At 45.8% G+C, this 21,186-nt stretch overlaps 3 protein-coding genes across 6 annotated transcripts in view; all 3 read left to right on the top strand.

Annotated features, from left to right (window-relative positions):
- Positions 1 to 13,861, top strand: part of LOC132255761 (mucin-2-like) — a 29,556-nt gene extending 15,695 nt beyond the window's left edge. For all 4 annotated transcript variants that reach the window (XM_059751912.1, XM_059751911.1, XM_059751910.1 and 1 more), the window contains exons 3-6: positions 9,291 to 9,345; positions 11,905 to 11,963; positions 12,029 to 13,099; positions 13,177 to 13,861. In XM_059751912.1, the coding sequence (XP_059607895.1) occupies positions 9,291 to 9,345; positions 11,905 to 11,963; positions 12,029 to 13,099; positions 13,177 to 13,701 (1,710 nt within the window). In that variant the 3' untranslated portion in view covers positions 13,702 to 13,861. The remainder of the gene's footprint in view (positions 1 to 9,290; positions 9,346 to 11,904; positions 11,964 to 12,028; positions 13,100 to 13,176) is intronic.
- LOC132265600 (tudor domain-containing protein 3) lies at positions 9,753 to 11,822 on the top strand. The gene is made up of 4 exons (XM_059766332.1): positions 9,753 to 9,879; positions 9,943 to 10,027; positions 10,184 to 11,512; positions 11,569 to 11,822. The coding sequence occupies exons 1-4, from the start codon at positions 9,854 to 9,856 to the stop codon at positions 11,770 to 11,772; spliced, it is 1,644 nt and encodes a 547-aa protein (XP_059622315.1). The 5' UTR covers positions 9,753 to 9,853; the 3' UTR covers positions 11,773 to 11,822.
- Positions 13,862 to 13,968: 107 nt separating the features above from the next.
- Positions 13,969 to 20,717, top strand: LOC132255511 (exocyst complex component 4). The gene is made up of 7 exons (XM_059751584.1): positions 13,969 to 14,188; positions 14,371 to 14,529; positions 14,591 to 14,769; positions 15,197 to 15,986; positions 16,184 to 17,071; positions 17,231 to 17,923; positions 19,515 to 20,717. Exons 1-7 carry the CDS (start codon positions 14,132 to 14,134, stop codon positions 19,689 to 19,691), a joined length of 2,943 nt encoding a protein of 980 aa, XP_059607567.1. The 5' UTR covers positions 13,969 to 14,131; the 3' UTR covers positions 19,692 to 20,717.
- The last annotated feature ends 469 nt before the right edge of the window (positions 20,718 to 21,186 follow it).

The raw sequence follows: 21,186 nt of genomic DNA, 5'->3' as shown, positions 1-21,186 counted from the left end.
AACATGCGCCGGAATAGTTGATAGGCTTCTCCAATGGCCGAAAAAGCGTATCACTTTTAACATTTAAAGCATAATGGGAGTTATGGTGAGATGAAGAAGTTGCTAAATGGCACAAAAAAGAGCGTATAGAGCAGTGAAGATAGCGAAATTAATCTCTCTAATAGAAAAATGAGAGGCCAGAAAAAGTCAGTTCAGATTATGAAATTGTCGTTTTTTTTTCCTTCAACATCAGAAGAATTACACTTTGTAAATGGAATTCGTGGTAATTTTTGGGGTTATTGGATAAGGTTTAGAGACATGAGAGAAAAAAGAGGGGAGAAAATCGTGTGCTGGAGTGTAATAAAATTATTAAGATTAATTGAAGATGTTTGCCACTTTTTGTGCAATCAGGTGCAAAGAATGGGTCTAAAATAGAGAGCTGAAGCAGAAGTTAATTGCCAATTAAAGGTAAATTAAATTGATTGACTTCTGACCGTCTCTTTTCTTGTCTCTCTATTAGACTCCACCTGGAAAAGATCCAGCAAAAAGCAACACACAGATTTATTTATTTCTCTGGCTCTGCAATGAAATGGGTGAAAGAGAGAGAGAAAAAAACTCAATGGAGTAAGAGTTAATTGAAAAAAAAAGGAATTCCGTGAAAAAAGAAAATGCGCTTTATTCTCCCTCGTCAGTTTTATGAAAAAAGTTGTGCAACACGCGTTTTTGGAACAGATAAGCACAATATCGTGTATAAACAGCAGCAAAACTTTTGTAACACATTTTTCCTCAAGACTCACGATGGATTTTATGGAGCTTAAGTGGCTGGCACTTGAAGCTTTTGAGCTTTTGAGTGAGGCGGATAAAAGAGAGACTATAAAATTAGCTAATATGTTTGCTTTTCCCCCGCAGAATGGTTTCGAATGAGAGTGAAAAGGCAAGAAAAAAGGCCAATAGACACAAATTAAGGGGGAAATTTATAGCTGAAGTAAATGCAAAATTGCTACGTTTTCTTTCCACCCAGAGCATTATCTTGGAACTGCGGGTGCACAAGCTCTACTCTATTTCTTATGCACACAATGGATAAATTAATTTATACTGCCTCACATATTTATTTGCTTTTAATCTATTGACACAGTGTGTGTTAATCACTGTGCCTCATTAGATAATCACAAAGGTGCAGACGCAGAAAACAGCTCAAATTGGGCGTTCTTTGCTATCTTAAAGTGATACGTAATGCCTAAATATTGCACTCTTACTTTTTGCGGAATAACAATAAAAGTCTCTAATAGGGTAAAGTGGGGCAACATTTGTGTCCACCTGATGTTGTCATGAGTTTTTAAAGGCATTTAATCGATACAACAAAACTTCACAATATAATGAAGAAAGAGATAATTTAAGGCTTTCTTTTCAGTGTCAAAATTAGCGGCTCTTAAGATAGAATTATGTGTAATTTGAATGGAGAATATTTAATTGAAATCTCAATATGCGGAAACTAAGAAGTTTGTAGGTTCAATTTGACTTCAGGAACACCTGAACAGCATCACGGTGTGATATTACAATGCAGGAGTATCGAAAAACATCAAGTTTAGCTCTGTGATCCAACAAAAGCCACCTCTTATGTCTGCAAAAGTGCAATTATTCTCCCTCTTTCGCTCCTTTCTCTCGCTGCGATTACAATATCGGGCCCAATACTTGGCTCAATAGGGGTTTTTCTTGTGAAATGCTCCAGCATTTGTGCCTGGTGCGTTCCTCTAAATTGCCTGGCTGTGCAAGGCGCTAAAATTTCTAATGCCACCTTCAGACAACTTCCTCATATTTCCAACGAAATCACACGCGTGCGCGCGCGCGATAGAATTGCGTGGCGGTAATTTGTGGAATTTCTCAGTTGATCTACAAGCATCTTATAATGCTAATTGCCGCACAGTGTTTTGTGTGTGACAACAAGATGATGAGGAGAATGCAATGAATGGGCATTAATTGTAGATATTGAGTGTGAGAGAGAGAGAGATGTGTGAAAATATAATTAATCTCCACTCATTGAGTTGTTCACCTCACCATTGAAATGATCTCATGTTGCTGTCAATGTCACAATTTTCTCCACTCCATTTCTTGGCAATATCTCTGTTAATTAAAATTCTTAATATATGTGTTTATTAGTGGGAAGCCTGCTGGCAAACACGGTGACGACAGATGGATGTATGCATAAATTTACCACATCTTTCTGTGTGATCGCATTCTTGATTTATCCACTCAGTCTGAAAAATGGATTTATTATTTTTTAGGGTGTGTGAGAAAATGTTCAATGATAAAGTGTGGAATATTTTCTCAATGATGCCTTTCTCTTGTGATCTGTTGAAATGAGACAGAGAATGAAAAAAAAATGTGCAGTTTTTTACTTATATTGTGTTGAATCAACTCTGAAAATCATAAAGCATAAAGACCGACAAATTTTCTTCAGCCATCAAGAAATTATGAAAAAAAAAATTTGATGCACAGATAAAAAAGGCCGTTGAATTAAATTGTGCGTTTCATTTCAATATTACAAGCAAGAGAAAAAAATGTGTCCTCTAGAGTGGCGATCTTTTGATCAAATTTCTCACAAAATTTACCTCTTTTCATCGCTAATTTTTCGTTTCCGTTCGCGAGTGTGGGCAATTTTATTGATTAAAATCTTCAAAGTGGAGGGAAAAAATGTGCCTAAGCAATTCTCCACTTGCTTTGCATGGGAAAAATATGAAAATGTGAGCATTTGTGTGTGCTCAAGATCACCATTAAGGAGAAGAGATGCGATAAATTGAGCGTCATTAAGTGACTTGAACATACATAGCATTGATCATAGGCATTGCAATTGGAAATTGATTTAAATATATCCACTCTCATTTTCATCAATTAATTCCCATCGATGCGGATTGAAAGCGGTGGAAAATGTGTGTAGCACAAAAGTATAACAACCACTCTTTACGAAACATTGGTGGCAATTTGTGCGCGTGAAGTGGAAACATATCTGAGAATGGCAATGAATATTCAAAGTGTGATTCCACCCAGAAGTGCGGTGTGGGAATTATCAATATGATAAATGGGAGCTGGTGGACTTTCGCTCTCAAAAGCTCCATCGGCAGCACAAGTGTGTGTATTTGTGGCTTTTTTATGGCCAACGCCAGAGACACAAAAGTTAATTGACACAGGCGTCAAAAGCAACTCTTACTTTTTCATCTCGCGCGCCTCATTGGCATTTGAAAAGGAGACCATTTCGCATATACATAATTCCATATTGGACATAATAATTCCGAGAGTGATATATTTTTCGTGCACAAATGCCTCGTCAATCACCTGTTTTAATATTCACACACACCGCAGGTAATTTTCACAAACTGGCTCGCATTCAGGCAACAGAAATGGAAGGAAGAGGAGAGAAAAAAGAGTAAAATAAAACAGGAAATTAGTCTTCCAATCGAAAATTTATTATATTGTTGTTATTTCTCTCAATTGAGATCCAAATGCATATGAAATTATCCTGAATTGAGAGTGTTTGTTGTGTTGACTGGTTCAAAAAAGAGAAGAGATTCGCGTGGAGCATAAACTTCAAATAATTTATCATACAACTTTATTATTTACTTTCTCCGCGTGATCATATTGTGCACGATTCTCATGTATTGAGAGACACTCACTCTCTTTGGCCAGAGAGAAAGAGAGACACTTTGCGACAATTGATGATCCTGAGTGGCGAAACCGCCTTCAATTTGCCCACTTTGCCAATAAATTACACGTCTCCAAGCCATTTAATTACACCCATCGCGTGATTTAGAAACTTTGGCGCACTCTAGAAAATTCAAATGGGAAGATAATTGCTCAATTAGGGAGGAAAAGCACGTTCCGTTTCGGTTTTTCTCAGCTGTTCTCTCGCTGTCCACTTAAACACCTCGTTTAGCGCGCGAGAGGTCAATAGTTTGTTCCTTTAATTCTAGGTCGAAGAAAAATGTGTGATAAAGCAGCTGAAAACGCACGTAATAAATTGAGTTGTTGAACTGGAGTTTGCTACTTTAGTTTACATTGTTTCTTTGGATTAGGATTTAAAACTGTTTTTTGTATTGAAAGAAAAATGTATTATCAAATATTTCCGGTACACAAAAAATGTTTTGCTTCACTTTTCAACATTTAATTCAACTTGAAATTTCTTGATGGACAGCAAAAAGGAAATACAATGCGGAAAAGTGGAACAATATTGATCTACATGATTTTTAATATCGACTTTGAGTCTATAATTATTCTGATAAACTTTTTGTATCTTGAAATGTTCATGATAAACATGGTCTGGTAATATAAAATGGGAATAAATTAATAATAAGAATTGAAAAAAAAATTCTTGATGATGAATTTCTCAGTGTAAATATTTTATTTTGTATATCAGAATACTCAATATGCTACTTTCTTTCTGAACAAAGAGAACTTCAGTGTTGAGTTGTGAGAATGACGGAATACATTGAGTGCTATTTGGAATATTTGGAGCTTGAGAGTGTTCTTAGGCGATTTCTTGATTTTCTCAAGTTCTCGTTCTGCTCGTGGAAGAAGTTTCGTGGACTGCAAAAGTATCTTTTGCCCGTAATTGAGTTTTACGCTTGCATCGCTTCTGTGATTGCAATAATCTTCATTCATAAGGAGATCAAAGACATAACAATTACTTTCATGTTTCTTGTTGGACACATTCAAATACTGTCAAAATTAGTGATACTTTTGCTGAATGAGAATCACTTGTGGGATTTATTTCTGTGGATTCAACAACTTCATTGTTCGCATGAAATAGACTTTGTAACGCAATCACGAAGAAAGCATCTCACGAAGATGCTTTACGTCTCGAAAATTATCCTCAAGTGAATATTCACAGTGGTGTTTTTGGGTTTTATTTCAACGAATGCTTTCCTTCCAGAGCCTTTCCTGTCATCTACTTTGCATGTTCCACAACGTCTTGCCTTTTCTTCGCTCACAGTGGCGTTCTGATTGAAGTAATTCCCGGTTTGGTGTCAAATACCGAAGAAACTTACTTTTGGCAACAGATTCATCAAGTTTCACTCATTCAAATTGCAGCAGTTATTCTTGTGTTGTCAGAATCAGTGCTTTTTATTGTTGCATTCTACATTATTGCTGTGCTAAATTTGCAATGCGACATGATAAAGTGTCTCGATGACTTAGCAATGAATAATCGTGAGGAATTTCTTAAACTAATTCACTCTTTTCACGCTGACAATCTTCAAAAGTTTCAAACGTTCAGGCGTGTTTACGACAATATCTTCACAATTCAGGCTGGAACGAGTCTCAGTTTTATTCTTGTTGTGTTTTTCGTTGTTAACACAAATCATAATGTGGCTTTCTTAACAATTATATTTAGTGTTTTTCTCCAATTCACATCACTGTGTGTTTATGGGGAAATTATCTACTCGAAAACGGAGAACTTCTTTGTCCATCTCTACATGACAAAGTGGTATGAATTTAGTGTTTCTGATCAGAAGATTATCTTGCTGATGATGTGCATTGCTCAGATGCCATTGAGAATCAAAGCAGCTGGAATGTATAATATAAATTTACTAATGTTTATTCAAGTTGTTAAGGCAGGATTTTCCTTCTGCACAATTCTTTACACATTAAATTGAATGCGTCAGTGTAAAAGTGTAATTGTAATGGTTAATAATAAATATTTCTGTATTTTTCCCTCTTCTTTTCGATTGCTTCTGGATATTGGAGAAACAATTCCATATGGCAACATTGTGTGTAATTTGCAGAGTGATTGAAAGTGTTCAGCAATTTTCCAGTAATTTGCAACTTCTTTTCGGGCGCTGAATTGCCGCACTTCGTCACGAAGTGCACGTGAATTGGCCAATTGATGAATTCCCGCGAGAGCTTTTTTACGTCGCGATTCACTGTTGATGTGTGTCAATTGATGCGAGTCTCTGGCGAAGGTCAAATCGCTGGGTGAATATGATTAAATGTGAATAAATCTTGAGCCAAGAGTGCACTTCTTTTGCATTTCTCGCAATGCTCTCCGCGCTTTTAGCATACAATGAAGGGGATTTTTTCTGCGCTCCACGTGCAAAATTCTGAGAGTCTTCACGGTGCGCGCGAAGGTTTCTTGACTTCTGCGCGACTTTGTTTGTTTATATCTTCTTGCGAATGGGAGGATTTTTTTCTCGGGTTGTTTGTTGATCACACGGGAGTTTTTGTGTGTCTTGTGTTCGATAATCTCTGTGGGTGGATTATTAAATTTTTGCGGAAATGACTCTGTGTGAGGTTGTCTTGTGTGTCCAGGAGATTTATTGCATTCCACTGAAGGTGCGTCGAGTGATTTATAATAAATGCGCGCTGTATTGCTGGATGAATTCGAAGAATACACACACACAATAATACATTTTGATTCTGACTTATGCAAAATACAATATCCGCGAATTCTTGCTGTGCTCGCGCGCGCGGGGCGGAAAAGAGGTGGAAAAAGAGGTTGAAGAGACTCAAGTGCATTTGCTCTTTCAAATGCAAATTCAATTTGATGAAATATTCGTGATAAATCCTCTTCACAATAACTCGCTTCACGTGTGTGTGCTCTTCACGATACGGATCTTCCGCACAGTTGAACGAGTTGAACTCCCATGGAAAAGTCATTCATAAATTTAAGTCACCACAGAAGAGAGAGAGAGAGAGAGAGAGAGAAGTTGTCGCGACTTTTCTGCATTACACCAGCAAATTGCTATGAATAGTATAATGATAAAAGGAGAATAATAACTGGAACTTATCACTTTTTGTGGTCTTTTTTTCGTGATAAAAACTCCGCGATGTTTTTTTTCCTTCTCAATTGCGGCGTCAGAATACCAAAATGACATAATCTCTTCACATAATCACATTAAATTTATGTGTTCTCTCATTTTGCTCATTTGCACTCTCTTTTTGCCTTTTGCCCACTCAATTTCCAAAGTCTCTTATTGAGGTTCATTTGCCGTGCAAAGTGGGCTTCTGTTGTGCACGAGGAGAAAAAAGGGAGCGAAAGAAGAGGTGTTCAATTGCCATTCACAGATACTCTGTATTTTCCTGACTCCATAAATGGATTCTTGTCTTTTCACCGCATTCAATTTGTGGGGCAATTTTTTTTCTTTTGTGGCGCTGGAAAAAGTCCTCAGAAAAGCTGTCCGAATCTGCCAACTTTTCCCTTTTGGCAAAAATTATAGAGTGAAAATCTGTGCACAAAACATCGCAGTTTCCAAATGCAAATCAACGTGAGGTAGTTTTGCTGTTTTGTATGAAATCTATTTATTTTCCAATTCACATTAGTTTATATATGGAAAGTTTAATATTGATTTCCATATGCTTAACAATATGTTTGACTCTTGCCTATGAGCAAGTAAAAAGTATAAGAGATGAAGAAAGAAATGTTGTGTCGAATGCGCCCGAGACTCTCGTGATGGATTTATTGGAGCGAAGAGATTTTTCCATTTTCTCCGCACTCAAAATCAATTTGATGCATTCAATCATGTGTGATTCCAGAAGATTATTTCTTTGGCTTTCCTGGGATTTTCCCGCGACGGCATTCAACTATATGTTTTCCACAGATTTTTGGGCACTTTCAGGCATGAAAACACCTTAAAAATACACTTAATCTTAAGTAATTGATACAATTTTTCTGTAAAATTCTGCCAAGAGGAAATTCTTTGCTTCACGCAACATGTTGCATGTTTCACATTATTTAGCGAGACTTTGAAATGTCCCGGAAATGAGTGGAATTCCTTTGCAGGAAATGTTCGGTGAAGGAAAGCTGACGTTTCTTGTACGCTTCTTTCGTGCTTTTCAGCTTCTTGCTTGATAATTTGGGACACACTTGCTCAGAGATGCGTAAAATTCGGCTCGTTTTGTGCGTGGAAAATCAATTTCCAGCCAATCTTTGACCCTGTCCTCGGAGATTTGCAGTGGAGAGACGCCAATTGTTTTCCTTGGCAACAATTGCAAAGTCCAAATGATCAAATAAGGAAGTGAGTGTGGTCGGAATTGCTCAATTACAAGCTGGTGGAATAAAGTGAGAGAATGAGAGTGAAAGATGCAATATGTGCGATTGTGTCCGCCCTCGAAAATGTATTACAAGAAGTCCATCGCGAGCGACATTCATCATTTGAAAACACAACAGTGTGAGAGGGAGAGAAGAAAAGGAGAGATTTGTGCAGAGTGAAAGATAATCTTTAATTGCCATTCAAATGAACCATTTTGGGACTCCACAATAAATGTCTCTCGCGACTGCCTCACTTTGGAGCCTCAATCTCTTCTGCACGACATTAATTTATGGGCGCGCGGACGGCGAAAGAGAGGCGGATTTTCGGAGGGGGCCTTCTGATGAAGATGGCCTACACGGTATTCACAATTTAATTCACAATTTACTTAGACGATTACGTGTCTCTCGCATCGCCACGGACTCTGGCTGCCCTTTCACTTTTCTCGCGCATCTCGTGCGAAGGAGTTGGAGTTGTGCGCCAAGCAAGATGACGGGAGGATTTCTACATTTCGCACAATTGCATGAAATTTACAAGAGAGTTGGCAAAATCCAGAATGCTTTCCTGGGTTTTAATCTGTATTAAAATGTATGCAGAATTGATTTATTTTCCAATTTTCAGAGAGATCACATAATAAGACTTTAAATGCTTGCATTTCAACACTCGCTTAAGCTCATTAAACTGAGATGCGTAACGCAAAATGTGGTGCAGACAGAAGTGAAGAGTTTCTGTTGATTAGCACAATTATTAGCTAAGATTTTGACTTTATTCTCCTGAAATCAAGGATTTTACACCGTTTGAAGTCAAACAATATATTTTTATCATATATTGTGACTCTGTTTAGTAAGAAAATCAATTTTTCTTTGGTTTTCTTGGTTTCCCTAAACAAATTTTGATCTTATTCTCTATCTTTGCTCAAAATTTCGTCGAAACTTTGCAAATCATCAATGCAATCTTTCGGCTGTGTTTGAGTTTTGCACGATGTCTAAAGTGACTTTCTTGTGCTCAAATATTTCCCGCACTTCGAGTCCGGGCAGAACGCGATATAAACTAATAACTGCAATGATCCACCATCTCATGGAGTCATTACCATCATCTTCGCGACTCTGTGCAACTGGATGTTTCGATGGCGCGCAATTGTGTTGCTAAATCGCCGCGATGAATGAGCTCGCGTCTGCGGGAGAAATGAACAATTGAATAACATCGATTAATCATTTTCTCATCCAATTCTTCTTGTTTTTTTTTTGCATAAGAAGTGCGTGTGATCACACTCTTGTTTTTTCCTCATCTTTGCAGATGCGCCGACGCTCCAGAATGAAGACTCTGAAAATTCTCCATCCACTTGCTCAAGGTAAGATTTCGCGCGATCGGCGGAATTTTGCGCGTGTGTCGCGGGCTTTTTATGTAATGCGATCAAACAAACACGGGAGATTGTGAGATGCCCAGTTTTAGTGGATAAAAATTGACCGGTTGGCGCCGATATTGAGGACGGTAATTTATAGAGTTGACTCTGTGCGGTGGAAAATCTCTGCGCGCGCGATGTGTTCAAATTGGACCTTGACATTTTCCAATGGTGGAATCTCTCAAGCAGAATCTCTCGCAGTTCCTCTATTCTATCTTGGCCATTGAATTCACATGCTGCACTCGGATTTTTCCAAGCATCGCCTCGTCATACAAGATTTGCGTGATCTTTTTTTCGCGCGCGCGCGCGTGTGAGAAAAGTGCCCAAGTCCGCCACGAGACGCCTCTGCTGGCCAGCAAGTGGGCAAATTGTCGAATAGGCTCAGGAATAATAATTTTTGTTGCGTGTGTTGATTTGTTTTGGTGCGTGCTTTTTTGCGCTTTTCACCGCTAAAAGGATGGAAAAACTGAAGGAGAAAGGATGGTAAGGTGTCCTGAAGAGCTGTTGGTGTGGAATGTGATGGAGATTGATGGGGATTTTCTGCAGGAATCTCACAGAAGTTGGCTTCAGCAAGTTGACAGACAATGGGAAGCAGAACGACGTGAATTTTCTCATAAAGCTGGCATTAAATGTGAGTAAGAGGCATTTGCTGTGGCTGTGAATCCTCTGGAGGAGTTCAGTGAGCGTGACTTGATGGTTTCCAACCAGATGCCACGTTTGCGGAAGGCGTGGGATGAATTGTGCTGCATTTAACCTCACTTTCCGGTTGTTTGTGTGTGTTTTGCAGACGGATCTCCGGGATGTTGGCCACAATATTCTTCCGGCTGAGCTGAAGGGCTCGAAGTACGACTTGCCGGCGGGTGGAGTCGTTGTGCAGGTGACCAAAGTGAGAAATGTGGCGGCGCCGAGGGCGAATGAGGAGAGCAAAACGGCGCCGAGACTCCTGCGGATTCACTTCTCCGACGGTCAGGGAATTGTGCCGGGCATTGAGTACGAGTCACTGCCTCAGTTGAGTCTCAACACGGTGCCGGGCACGAAGGTACTGCTGAAGAATGGCCCGATCGCGGTGGCGATGGGGAATCTGCTGCTGAAGCCGGCGAATGTGGAGCTTCTGGGCGGACATGTGGAAGCTCTGGCTGAGAAGTGGGAAATCTCGCGGACGATGGCGAAGTTCGCCAAGGGCGGCGCCAGGGGAAACTCCGCGGCGCCGCCGTGGATTCCATTTGGCCAGAAGATCGACACAAAGGCCGTGGATTGCAACATCAAGTCGCTGACGAATGATCCGGAGAAGGAGACGGCGAAGGAGAATGTGGAGTTCAATGCGCAGCGCAGTGAGGCGATTGCGGAGGCTTCCAAGGCGGCGGCGGGGAAGAAGGTGTTCGGCGGCGGACAGAAGATGATGGATCACAATGTGCAGAAGATCGTGGACAAGGGATTCAGCGAGGAGGACGCGCACTATGCGCTGAAGATCAACCGGAATGACTTGGGCCGCGCGATAAGACACTTGAAGAGGCAGACTGGGGACGAGGAGAGACGCGAGGAGCGTCCGAGGCGCGGCGGTCGCGGTGGATTCGGCAGAAATGGCTTTGAAGGCGGCGGCGAGGAAGGCTCGGCGAAGCCTTCGGGGAAGATTTCGCTGTTTGACTTCCTGGAGACGAAGCTGCCGGGTGAGCTGGCGGCGGAGAGTCTTCAGCCGCAGTACGTGCCGCCGCCCAGCTATCGTCCGGACATGCGCCGGCAGTATCCGATGGAGAGAGGCGGACGGAGGCAGGCCGGCGACTTCCGGAGGCCGCCTCGTGAGGGGCCGTCGTCGAACTATGGCGAGAGGCGGCGCAATGCGCCCCGCGGAGGCTCTCTGGCGGGACAGATGGAGAGCCTGAGGATTGACGAGAGAGGCAAGCAGGATTTCAACAAGGCCTTCCCACAGATTCCCAACGGATTCGATCCCAATCGCATCATGGGTTTCCAGAACAAGGAGACGAATGAGTTCGCGCGGAATGTACTTAAGCAACAGCACCAGAGGCCTCATCCGCCGCCCCAGCGCGAGGCGCCGACTGGATTGTGGCAGTGGAGAGTCGGTGACAAATGCCTGGCCAAGTACTGGGAAGATGGGAAGGTGAGAGGTGCTTCTGGGAGGTGTTTTTGCAATGCTAATTCTCTCTTTCTCTGCAGTACTACAATGCGGAAGTGACTGGAGTCACGGAGAAGACGTGCGTGGTGGCGTTTCTGGATTATGGGAATTACGAGGAGGTGCTCAAGGATGACTGCTTGCCGGTGACGATGGAGGGCGATGAGAGAGGCTTCGGCAGGCAGCAGTTCGGCGGCGGAAGGCCGCACAGACACGAGAGGCAACTCTATGCGCCGCCGAGGAAGTGACTCTCGGCCGGAAATAAACGAAATTGTCTGATTTGCATCATTTGAGAGAATTCACTGGCTTTCTCTTTAGCGATTAAGGAATGAAGATTGTCTTAATTGCTTGCTAATGGCTTGATTTGTTGTCTTTCGCAGGTCAGATCGTCGCATTCATCCTCCTGTATCTCTGCTCGTGCTTCCTGGCGGAACCTGGCGTGAGTGGGAGTGAGTGAAAGAGTGTCTTGAAGTGAATTGATGTGTGTTTTCTCTCTTCCGGCAGTATCTGGACTTCGACAATCTCCCGGAGACGAACTTCACGTGCGCCGGCAAGGTGATTGGCGGCTACTATGCGGATCTGGAGACGTCCTGCCAGATGTTCCATGTGTGCACGATTGGGCAGCTGGACGAGCCGATGGACATCAAGTTTCTCTGCCTCAACGGCACGGTGTTCGACCAGGAGACGCGCGTGTGCGAGCGAGTGGACGAAGTGGACTGCAGCAAGTCCGAGCGCTTCTACTACCTCAATCTGGAGTTGTACGGCAACACGATGGTGCCGGTGCCGGAGGAGAACGCCGAGGCGCCCATCACGACGAGCTCCTCGAGCACCAGCACGACCACCACAACCACCACGACGCCGGCGCCGACGACCAGCAGCACGTCCACGACGCCGCAGCCCGTGAGCAGTAGCACGCGGCGGCCGTCCAGCACGTCGCAGGCGCCGTACAGGCCGCCGTACGTGTTCAACGCCACCAAGCCGGCGGGCTTTACCACACAGCACTATCTGCCCAGCACGGCGGCGCCCACGCTGCCGCCGGACGAGGAGGACGCCGATGAGGAGGAGTACGAGCTGTACGACGACGACTACTTCGTGACGGAGCGCGGCCCCACGAGTCCGCCGGCGGCGAACGCCTTCTCGCCGCAGCACTTCATCTTCCAGCAGAAGGAGGAGAAGGCGAAGGGCGGCCAGGGCAAGCCGGCGATCTCGTTTCAGCAGCAGCAATTCGAGAATGGCGGCTCGGTGCACAACTCGCACATCACTGTCACCACGCACACGGCGACGCCGGACAAGCACAAGGTGCCGGCGTACGGGAAGAATCGCGCAGTGACGCCGCCGCCCAGCATCACCACGTCGCGGCCGCAGTACAATCTGTACGGGCTGAACACGGCGCCATCCGCCGCACAGCTACCAAAGAGAATACCTCTGTTGCCCACTGCGCAGCACTCCCAGAGCAGCCCGCCCACGGGCCACGCCGGCTACCAGCCCGCGGCGCCGTTCCGTCTGCGCGCGCAGGGCTTCCAGCTGCCGGCGCAGCCGCGCCCCTTCGAGGGCTACCGCCGCCACATGCCTCAGGTGAGCCGCGAAGCATTCTTACGTGTTTTCTTCCTCAGTGCTTTACTCTCTGTGTCTCACGCTCTTCTCCTTCGCAGATCCCTCTGCATTTGCCAGCATTTGAACAGAGGCGAGATCACAAGGAGATCCTGGGCTTCGAGGATGCCGCCGATGCGCTGATCGCGCCGGCGGAGCGCAAGGAGCTGAAGCGGTCGGATCCGCGCGGCGGGAGTCAGAACGCCACAGTGAGCGTGACGACGTCGAGCACGTCGAAGCAGCGCAGCGCGGCGCCGGCCAAGGGGCGCGACGCGGCGCCCAGTAGTAGTATTAGTAGTAATTTAAAGAATACCCATAGTCAAGCGTTCGACAGGGTCCTGCTGACGCCGCAGGATCGCTACATCTCGAGTCTGCCGAAAGTTGTGATCTCTGCCAGCGCCTCCGTGAGCGACGGCAGCGGCAAGAAGCTCAATTACTCAATTGGGAGCAACGTGAAGATCCCGCCGCCCTCGTATGATGACTATCGCGAGGGGGACGTGATCCTGGACCCGTTCTTCCTCGATGTGCCCAAAATCAAGCCTAGAATTAAGCGCTTTGCCGAGCGAAGGAAACGAACTGTTGCGTGACTCGCGCGCCTATTTAATCCTCCTAATCAATATCTCCCTCTCACTCTCTCTCTCTGTACAATCTAATGAGTCCAGCCGTGAAGCCCGAAGTGTCGTGAAATTTGTGTGAAAAAAAACATATGAAGCGAAAATTGTGTAAATAAAAGAGATTTACTGCGAATTTGGCGCTTTGTGTGTTTGAATTTCAGCGGCAGCCAGTGCCACCTGGCGAAAGTGCACATACACGTGGTCTCCTGGTGGCGAACACGAGAAACGGCAGAATGACAGTGGCATTTGAGGAAAAATGGTGTGGGTGGCCTGAGGAATAGTGGGTTTTCCAGTGATTTTATGGTACAGCGACATATCCTCGCACACCCAGTGATACCTGAGAGCGTCTGCGAGACGACGGACGTCGGGGCTTGTCCAGAGGTGCGGTCTGAAGGGCGGAAAGATGGCATCGCCGCCGCCAATAAAGCCTCCTCGTCGTGAAAAATACTCCAAGGAAACGGTAAATTTCCAACAAGATCTCGCAGAACTGGCTGGAAAGCGCCTCGAAGCGCTGGGGCGCGAGTGTTTCCTCTTCCGGACGCCAGTTTCTCGGGGAATTCCTCAGTTGACAGCGCCAGTGGCGAGTTGTCAAAGTGTCCGGACTTTTCACTGGGAATTCTCTCTCTTTGCTTCGTCTTCCAGACCGGCTGTGGACTTCTGGTGTCTGTGATCAAGACCCTCGATGCCAGCGAGACGAACGAGCAGCGCCAGAAGGAGAAGCTGAAGATCGAGAAGGAGTTCAAGAAGAGCGATCAGCTCCTCAATGAGCTCGTCTCGAGGCACGATGGAGATCTGACGAAGGTGCGAAACGCCCACAATTCCGCCCGCCAGACGCTCATCCTCTCCATTTGGGTCATTGCAGGTGATGCAACTGTTCGGGAAGGTCTCCACGCATGTCACGACGTCACGCGAGAAGATCCACACGGTCAAGGAGAACCTGCACGCCTGCAAGCAGCTGCTCAGGTGTCGCCGCGAGGAGCTGAAGAAGCTCTGGACGGACGCCGTGCAGCAGAAGTACGTCCTGGAGATGTTCGACCAGATGTGAGTCCTTCATTTACTCGCTCCTTATCACAGCTGGCAATCTGCAATTGCGATGCTTTGATTGATTTCGTTCTGCTTGTATTCTTCGCGATTTGATAGCATTTTCTTAACAAACTGGGCGGTTTTCCGTCTTGACACAAAAGACAAAGCTTCATAAGGTCAGGAATTGTGGATAAAATCCAGTAAATTGAGTGATTTTTAATCTTGACAATTCAAAGCGCTTGATTTACTTCATCAATCTTGAGTAACATCTTAGAATCAAGCGTCAGATTTTCCTACTTCTGTGCAAAAATGTAAAATTTAAAGCGAAAATCATTTTCTGATCGGAAAATACTTAACCTTTTGGACAATTAGAATCAAATTTGAATCCAAATTGGAAAAAATCTAGTCAGAATGCTTAATTCCTTTCTGTCATCTGCAATTGCAGAAACGAGCTGCGCAAGGTGCCGTCGATTGTCACCGCGTACACCACGAAGCGCCAGTATCTGCACGCCACGAAGGCGCTCACGACGGCCATAGCGCTGGGCGAGGGCGCGCTGAGGGAGGTGGAGGGTCTGAACGATCTGCGCCGCGATCTGGAGGTGCGCAAGAGTCAGCTGTACGTGAAGCTGCTGGAGGAGCTGGCCAGGCATCTCTATCACGTCAACACGGTGGAGTTCCTCGGCGGCTTCCAGCGCCAGGGCTCTGGGCGCAGCAGCACATTCGCGGCGGCGTCGCCGTTCCAACGCACGCCGCTGCGCAAGTCGGCGGAGCGCGCCGAGGCGAACTCGAAGGTGCGCCGCGCGCTGTTCGAGATGCAGCAGGGCGGCGCCTTCGATGTGGACAAGACGGAGATCCTGGAGGACGGCGAGATGGTGGACGCCGAGCTGAATTCCACGTACTACATCGGCATCATCACGGAGTGCTTCGCGCTGCTGAACAAAGTGCCTCAGTCGCTGGACACGATTCAAGTACAAATGCAGAGCGAGCTGGGCGTGATTGTTGCGCGCACGACGCAGAGTATCGTGGCCATGCCGCCGCCGGCGCCGCCGATGGAGGGCCAGAGTGCGCCGCCGCATGCGCTGATTGAGTTGCTGGAGTTGCTGTTCAAGCAGTTCAAGATTGTGGCCGAGACGCACGCACTGCTGCTGAAGAACTACGCGAATGTGATTCAGAGATACAAGATCAGCGCGAAAAACTACGATATCATGGATTACTGGAATCAGGCGCAAATTGTGGTAAGTTTGGGACGAGTTTTGGGCCTTCTCCCAATGAAATTGAGTCAATTCAATCGACGAAATCAAATTCTGGAGTAGTTTTTAGATTATTAATGTCATAAATGTGAGATTTTCTTAGTAATTCAAGACTTGAGGCTTGAAAGTGAGGAATAGACTGGGAAAACTAACATCTTTCTTCTTTTTTTTCTCACATTCAGCTGCAGAATGTCCTTGTGGACTATCTGAACATCGATAATCCGGCCAACGATGAGCAGCCGCGGTCGACATTCCTCGAGCAATCGACAAATTTCAACACTTTCTTCAGTCGCCGCAAAGTGCCGCACAAGAAGACGCTGTTCAAGTTCGACAAGTCGGCGCACACGGTGAGCGAGGGCGGCGACGCGAAGGAGCACCGCCGCAATCTATCCGACATGTCAGCCGACGAGGCCGTGGCGCTGGATCCGGCGCACGCGACGGCGGACAAGAAGAAGCGCGAGCGCGTGCTCGTGTGCGCGCCGGACTTGGCGCTCATTCGCACGATTTACCTGCCGCTGATGGTGCACGTGGGCGAGATTGAGGGCATCGGGAAGGCGGGGCAGCGGTGCAGTCTGCACGCCTTCCTGGCGCAGCACGTGAAGGAGACATTCCTGGCGCGCGGGCACAACAGATCGCTGCAGGTGACGATTGAGTCGCTGTCGAAGACGCAGGACGCGTGGAAGGCCATCGTGGGTCCGGAAGAGATCAAGAGACTGGGCCTCAACAGGCCTCTGCTGCAGAGCACGGTGATGGTGGAGAGTCGCATTCGCGAGACGACGAATCTGATCCAGGATCTGCCAAATTACTCAGAGGATCTGCTCAAGATGATCTGTGCGCTGCTCAAGACGTACCGCGAGACGTGCCAGGCGGCGTACAGGGGAATTGTGCAGCCCGAGACGGAGGACAAGAGGATCTACAGCGTGGCGTGGCTGAAGGACGATGACATCAGTCGCTTCCTCAAGACGCTGCCCAATTGGACGGACCTGAAGATGTCGCACATGCGACGGCAGCAGTTCGGCAAGCTCGCGGCGCATCCGTACGAGATGTCGGAGGAGGAGAGCATGGCGCAGGTGAGCTATTAATCTTCCTTCTCTGATGTTCTCTGATGAAGATTGCCTCTCATGGCAGGAAAAGTCCTTTTTTCTCTCAGCTTATTGTTATTTTTGGAGCGACTGAAGCTCTAATTCTGCACCAAAGATCCTTCCTGACGACGCTTATTCTGTCCGCAGGTGCAGCAGAGGAATATCCGCGAGGCGGAAATGCTGACCAGCAACTTGTGCGAGGGCGGAATTTCGCAGTTCGAGATCCTGTCCGACGTGGGCGTGCTGAAGGAGTTGGCAATTCTGCAGCAGAGCATGGAGTGGTTCTCCAATCGCATCTCAGAGTTCGCCAACAATCTGCGCAAGCCAATCGTGAATGGTCTGGTGGCCAGCGAGCTGATCTCGCCGGTGGTCGTGCAGGATGGCACGATTAAGGTGCTGACGAATCTGGCGCTGGAGTTCGACGAGCTGGCCAACACGTGTCTGCTGGTGCTGCATCTGGAGGTGCGCGTGCAGTGCTTCCACTATCTGCGCTCGTATCCGTCGGACAGGGCGCGCGGCGATCTGCACAAGGGTGACAATCTGGAGCCGGACTCGAAGGTGCTGAAGCTGACGAAGGTGCTGTCGGACATGGATGAGGCATTCAGCGCCACGCTGCATCCGCGCAAGGTGAAGTATATCTTTGAGGGTCTGGCGCATCTTGCGGCGCGCATTCTCATCATGGCGTCCAACTCAATGGAGGTGATCGATCAGGTGAGCGTGCAGCGGATGTGCAGGAATGCACAGGCGCTGCAGCAGACGCTGAGCAGCATCACGGCGACGCGCGAAGTGGCGCTGGATCACGCGAGGAACTTCTACGAGATGCTGTACATGAAACCCGAGGTGAGTGATCACTTGCTGCTTCTTTGAATGTCTCAAAAAAGGAAGAATCTAAAGGATCTTGAAGCCTAACAAATCCTCATGGATTTGCGGATGATTTACAAAGTCTCTCAATATTCATCAAAACTGAAGAAATTATAAGGAAATTGACAGAATTTCCTCCTAATTTATGAACCTGCTTTGTTAATTTTATTCTAAAGATTCATTTATCCCTAATTAAGCCATATTGTCTATTGATTCGAAGCGTTTCCAGCCGATAGCTGTTCTTAAAATCAGGCTTAAGAACTTAAGCCAAGCGTACAATTTTCAAGTCAGATAACGCAGTAAAAATTGTAAAAACATGCTTATCAATAATCCTGCAGATAAGTTATCAATTCCTAGAATTGTTCTGCGTACAATTTATCGTGAAAATCACCGCGATTGATAAGGACATTGTAGGAAAAGCCAGAGCTCCGTGAGGCTTTGGCTCAGTGTTGTTTTGTAATTTGGCACAAGAAGAGCCGTAAGGATGATGTTGAGTTTTGTCGTGTTGGCGATCGCTGTCGTGAGCTGTGCTGAGGCCATCGATTGGTGTCAGATGCAGGCGAATTATTGCGGAGGACGTGAGCATATTGCGTGTCAGCCGAACAGTTTTCCAACGGGTCAGAATGTGAGGAATATTCAGATGGTGTCAATGACGCCGGCGCTCATTCAGCTGGGCGTCGATCGACACAATTTCCATCGCGGCAACGTGGCGTCAGGATCAGTGGCTGGGATTCCTTCGGCGGCGGCCATGCAGAGGATGAATTGGCACACGGATTTGGCCTTTGTGGCTGCGGAACATGCGCGTCACGCCAATTTTCAGCACGATCAGTGCCGAGCATTCACGGAGTTTCCCTTCTCTGGACAGAATCTGGCTATCAGATGGTCTTCCGTCGCCTTCACGAACATGACGGCGGAATTTCAGCGCTTCATTGACATGTGGTACGACGAGATGCCGATTGTCAGGGACACAATGCCGTCCTGCATCGATTCCTTCACCACTTCCAATCCGAATTGCCTTGAGGCTGGCCACTTCACGGTGATGGTGAACGATGTCAACAGCCACTTGGGATGCGCTCTGGTGACTTTTGAGCAGCTCATGAGCGGCTCTTGGTGGTTCACCATCATGGGCACGTGCAACTATGCTGGCAACAACATGATCGGCCAGAGGATCTTCGCCAGAGGCGCTCCTTGTTCAGGTTGCGCCGCCATTGGCAGAACTTGTGACGCCGCAACGAGTCTTTGCGTGTAAAACTCTGATTTGTGCGCAATAAAAGTGGGAAATTCACTTGATTTTCAATCACATTTTAGGCATTTTAGTGTAAATCACACAAAAATTTGATATTTTAATTGATAAGCGCAGTTTTTGCAATACAAGTCAGTCAATTTTGGGTATTTTCCACGACTCTTAATGGCATTCTTCAGCTTGAGGGCTTTATTTGGCCTGAATTTTGAATCTTTACAGTGTTTTTCAAAGACAATTTGAACGTTTATCCTTATTTTGTCTTTCCTCTTCTATCAGTGCTTAAAAACACTTTTTTAAAGGTGCATTTATTTCTCTCTCTCTCTTCAGGAGATTCTCAGCCAGATCGTGGAAAAGGGCGCGCAATTCACGGAGATGCAGTATTTGAATGCTCTGCAGCTGATCTGCAAGAATCGCGGTGTGACGGATCAGAATATGTTGGCGACATATCAGCAGAAGTTGTCGGATTTGCTGGGGCCGAAGCCGCCGCTTGGCGTGACTGTGTGAGAGGCGGCTTGGCGTCTTCTTCTCTCTTCCTACGCATGAATCTGTCTGTGCAAATCATCAATATTCCTCTTCAGCTACATGAGAAAAGCAAAAGGAAAAAAAAACTATATTATTGCGTAATTTAGTGGTGTTCTCTTAAGTCTATCGCCAGATGCCAGTAGATTGTTAAGGATTGTTTGAAGATGGATGAAGTAATAATACTTAAAAAAAAGTGCCTTTAGTATGCTATTTTCGTTTGAAAATAGGATCTTTTCTTTTTCCTTTTCCAATTGGAAGGTCATTTCACACAATAATAATATTCAGTCTTGAGATTTGAGGGGAGGGAAATACAGCTAAACACGCGAGAGGATAGAGAGAGAGCCTAATTTATTGTCTCATTCATTCCCTTGTTGCCAATGAGTTATTGAGCGTGTTTTGGTCGCCTTAATTGTGGCACTCTTGCGGCAGACGCGCGCGAGTCGATCACCAAGAAAAGAGGTAGAAAGACAGACAGATGAAAGGATAGTGTTTAGGAGGAATGAAAGCCATTCAATGCTTCCCTCTGTCGAGGGTGTGCTTCTGCCCGATTTCCCATTGCTGCTGCACTAGAAGACGCGCATCATGATGATGCCGAAGAGGGTCAAGTTCAGGTAGAAAATGCGTGCGCGCTCGAGGGAGAGCGGCAAAAAACGACAGGTGGCAAGCAAGGGAAGATCTTTTTTTGCCGCTCAGCCTCTCGATTTGATTGAAGGGATATTTGTGGATCGATGGTCAGATGCTGGACTGTTCGACTCTCGTTGGTTGTTTCTGAAAATAAAAAGAAATAGAAGAGAAAAAAATTCTTAGCCAAAGGAGACCTTTTGATTAACTTTTCCTGGTTGGAGAAAAAAAAACTAATCTGCATCGTTTTAACGAATATTTATTTATAGACAGTAGCAATAAACTGAGCATTGCAATGCTTATGATCACAATTGATTACAATTTAACAGAGAAGATGAAAAGAGAGAGAAATATAATTGGAAATAATAGCTGTAAATGTTTTTTGTAGAATGGAATAATTTTTAAAAAATATATTTTAACAAATATTCATATTTTAAGTGTGTATTTTTGGTCGTTTAGCTGTTTTTTTTTGCTAGAGAGCACTCTGATTGCCTGTCTGCGTTTGTGTGCCATCCTTTTGCGTGCTCCTGCAGAGAAACTGTGAACACGCCGGCCTGGAAATTGATGGGTGTCTGAAAGACTGGAAGCTAAGCCCAAACAGATGGCTTTTTAGGTAATTTGATCGCCTAATCGCCATATTTTAGCAGGAGTAACACATACAGAATTAATTTCCACACAATGCACGGACTCGGCGATCGATGAAGGCGAAATCTTTCGGGGCAATTCAGCAGCTGTGGCTAAATTACACGTTTAATAGCAATTTATGCGATCATCTGTCATCGCAATTCGCGAACTGTCGGCGACATATTGCTGCCCAAATGTGTGGCAATTCAGGATGCAGCGTCTCTTTGAATGC

Source organism: Phlebotomus argentipes, unplaced genomic scaffold (genome assembly GCF_947086385.1).
Source record: "Phlebotomus argentipes unplaced genomic scaffold, Phlebotomus argentipes genome assembly contig_5, whole genome shotgun sequence".
Classification (NCBI taxonomy): Eukaryota; Metazoa; Arthropoda; class Insecta; order Diptera; family Psychodidae; genus Phlebotomus; species Phlebotomus argentipes.
The sequence above is the reverse complement of the archived record's forward strand: the minus strand, read 5'-3'. Positions and strand labels throughout refer to the sequence as shown.

Coding starts and splice junctions, on each gene's coding strand:
- LOC132265600 (XM_059766332.1), top strand. CDS start 9,854: ATGGAAAAACTGAAGGAGAAAGGATG. Junction 9,880..9,942: donor AAACTGAAGGAGAAAGGATG/GTAAGGTGTCCT, acceptor GATTTTCTGCAG/GAATCTCACAGAAGTTGGCT. Junction 10,028..10,183: donor TCATAAAGCTGGCATTAAAT/GTGAGTAAGAGG, acceptor TGTGTTTTGCAG/ACGGATCTCCGGGATGTTGG.
- LOC132255511 (XM_059751584.1), top strand. CDS start 14,132: ATGGCATCGCCGCCGCCAATAAAGCCTCCTCGTCGTGAAAAATACTCC. Junction 14,530..14,590: donor ACGATGGAGATCTGACGAAG/GTGCGAAACGCC, acceptor GGGTCATTGCAG/GTGATGCAACTGTTCGGGAA. Junction 15,987..16,183: donor GGAATCAGGCGCAAATTGTG/GTAAGTTTGGGA, acceptor TCTCACATTCAG/CTGCAGAATGTCCTTGTGGA.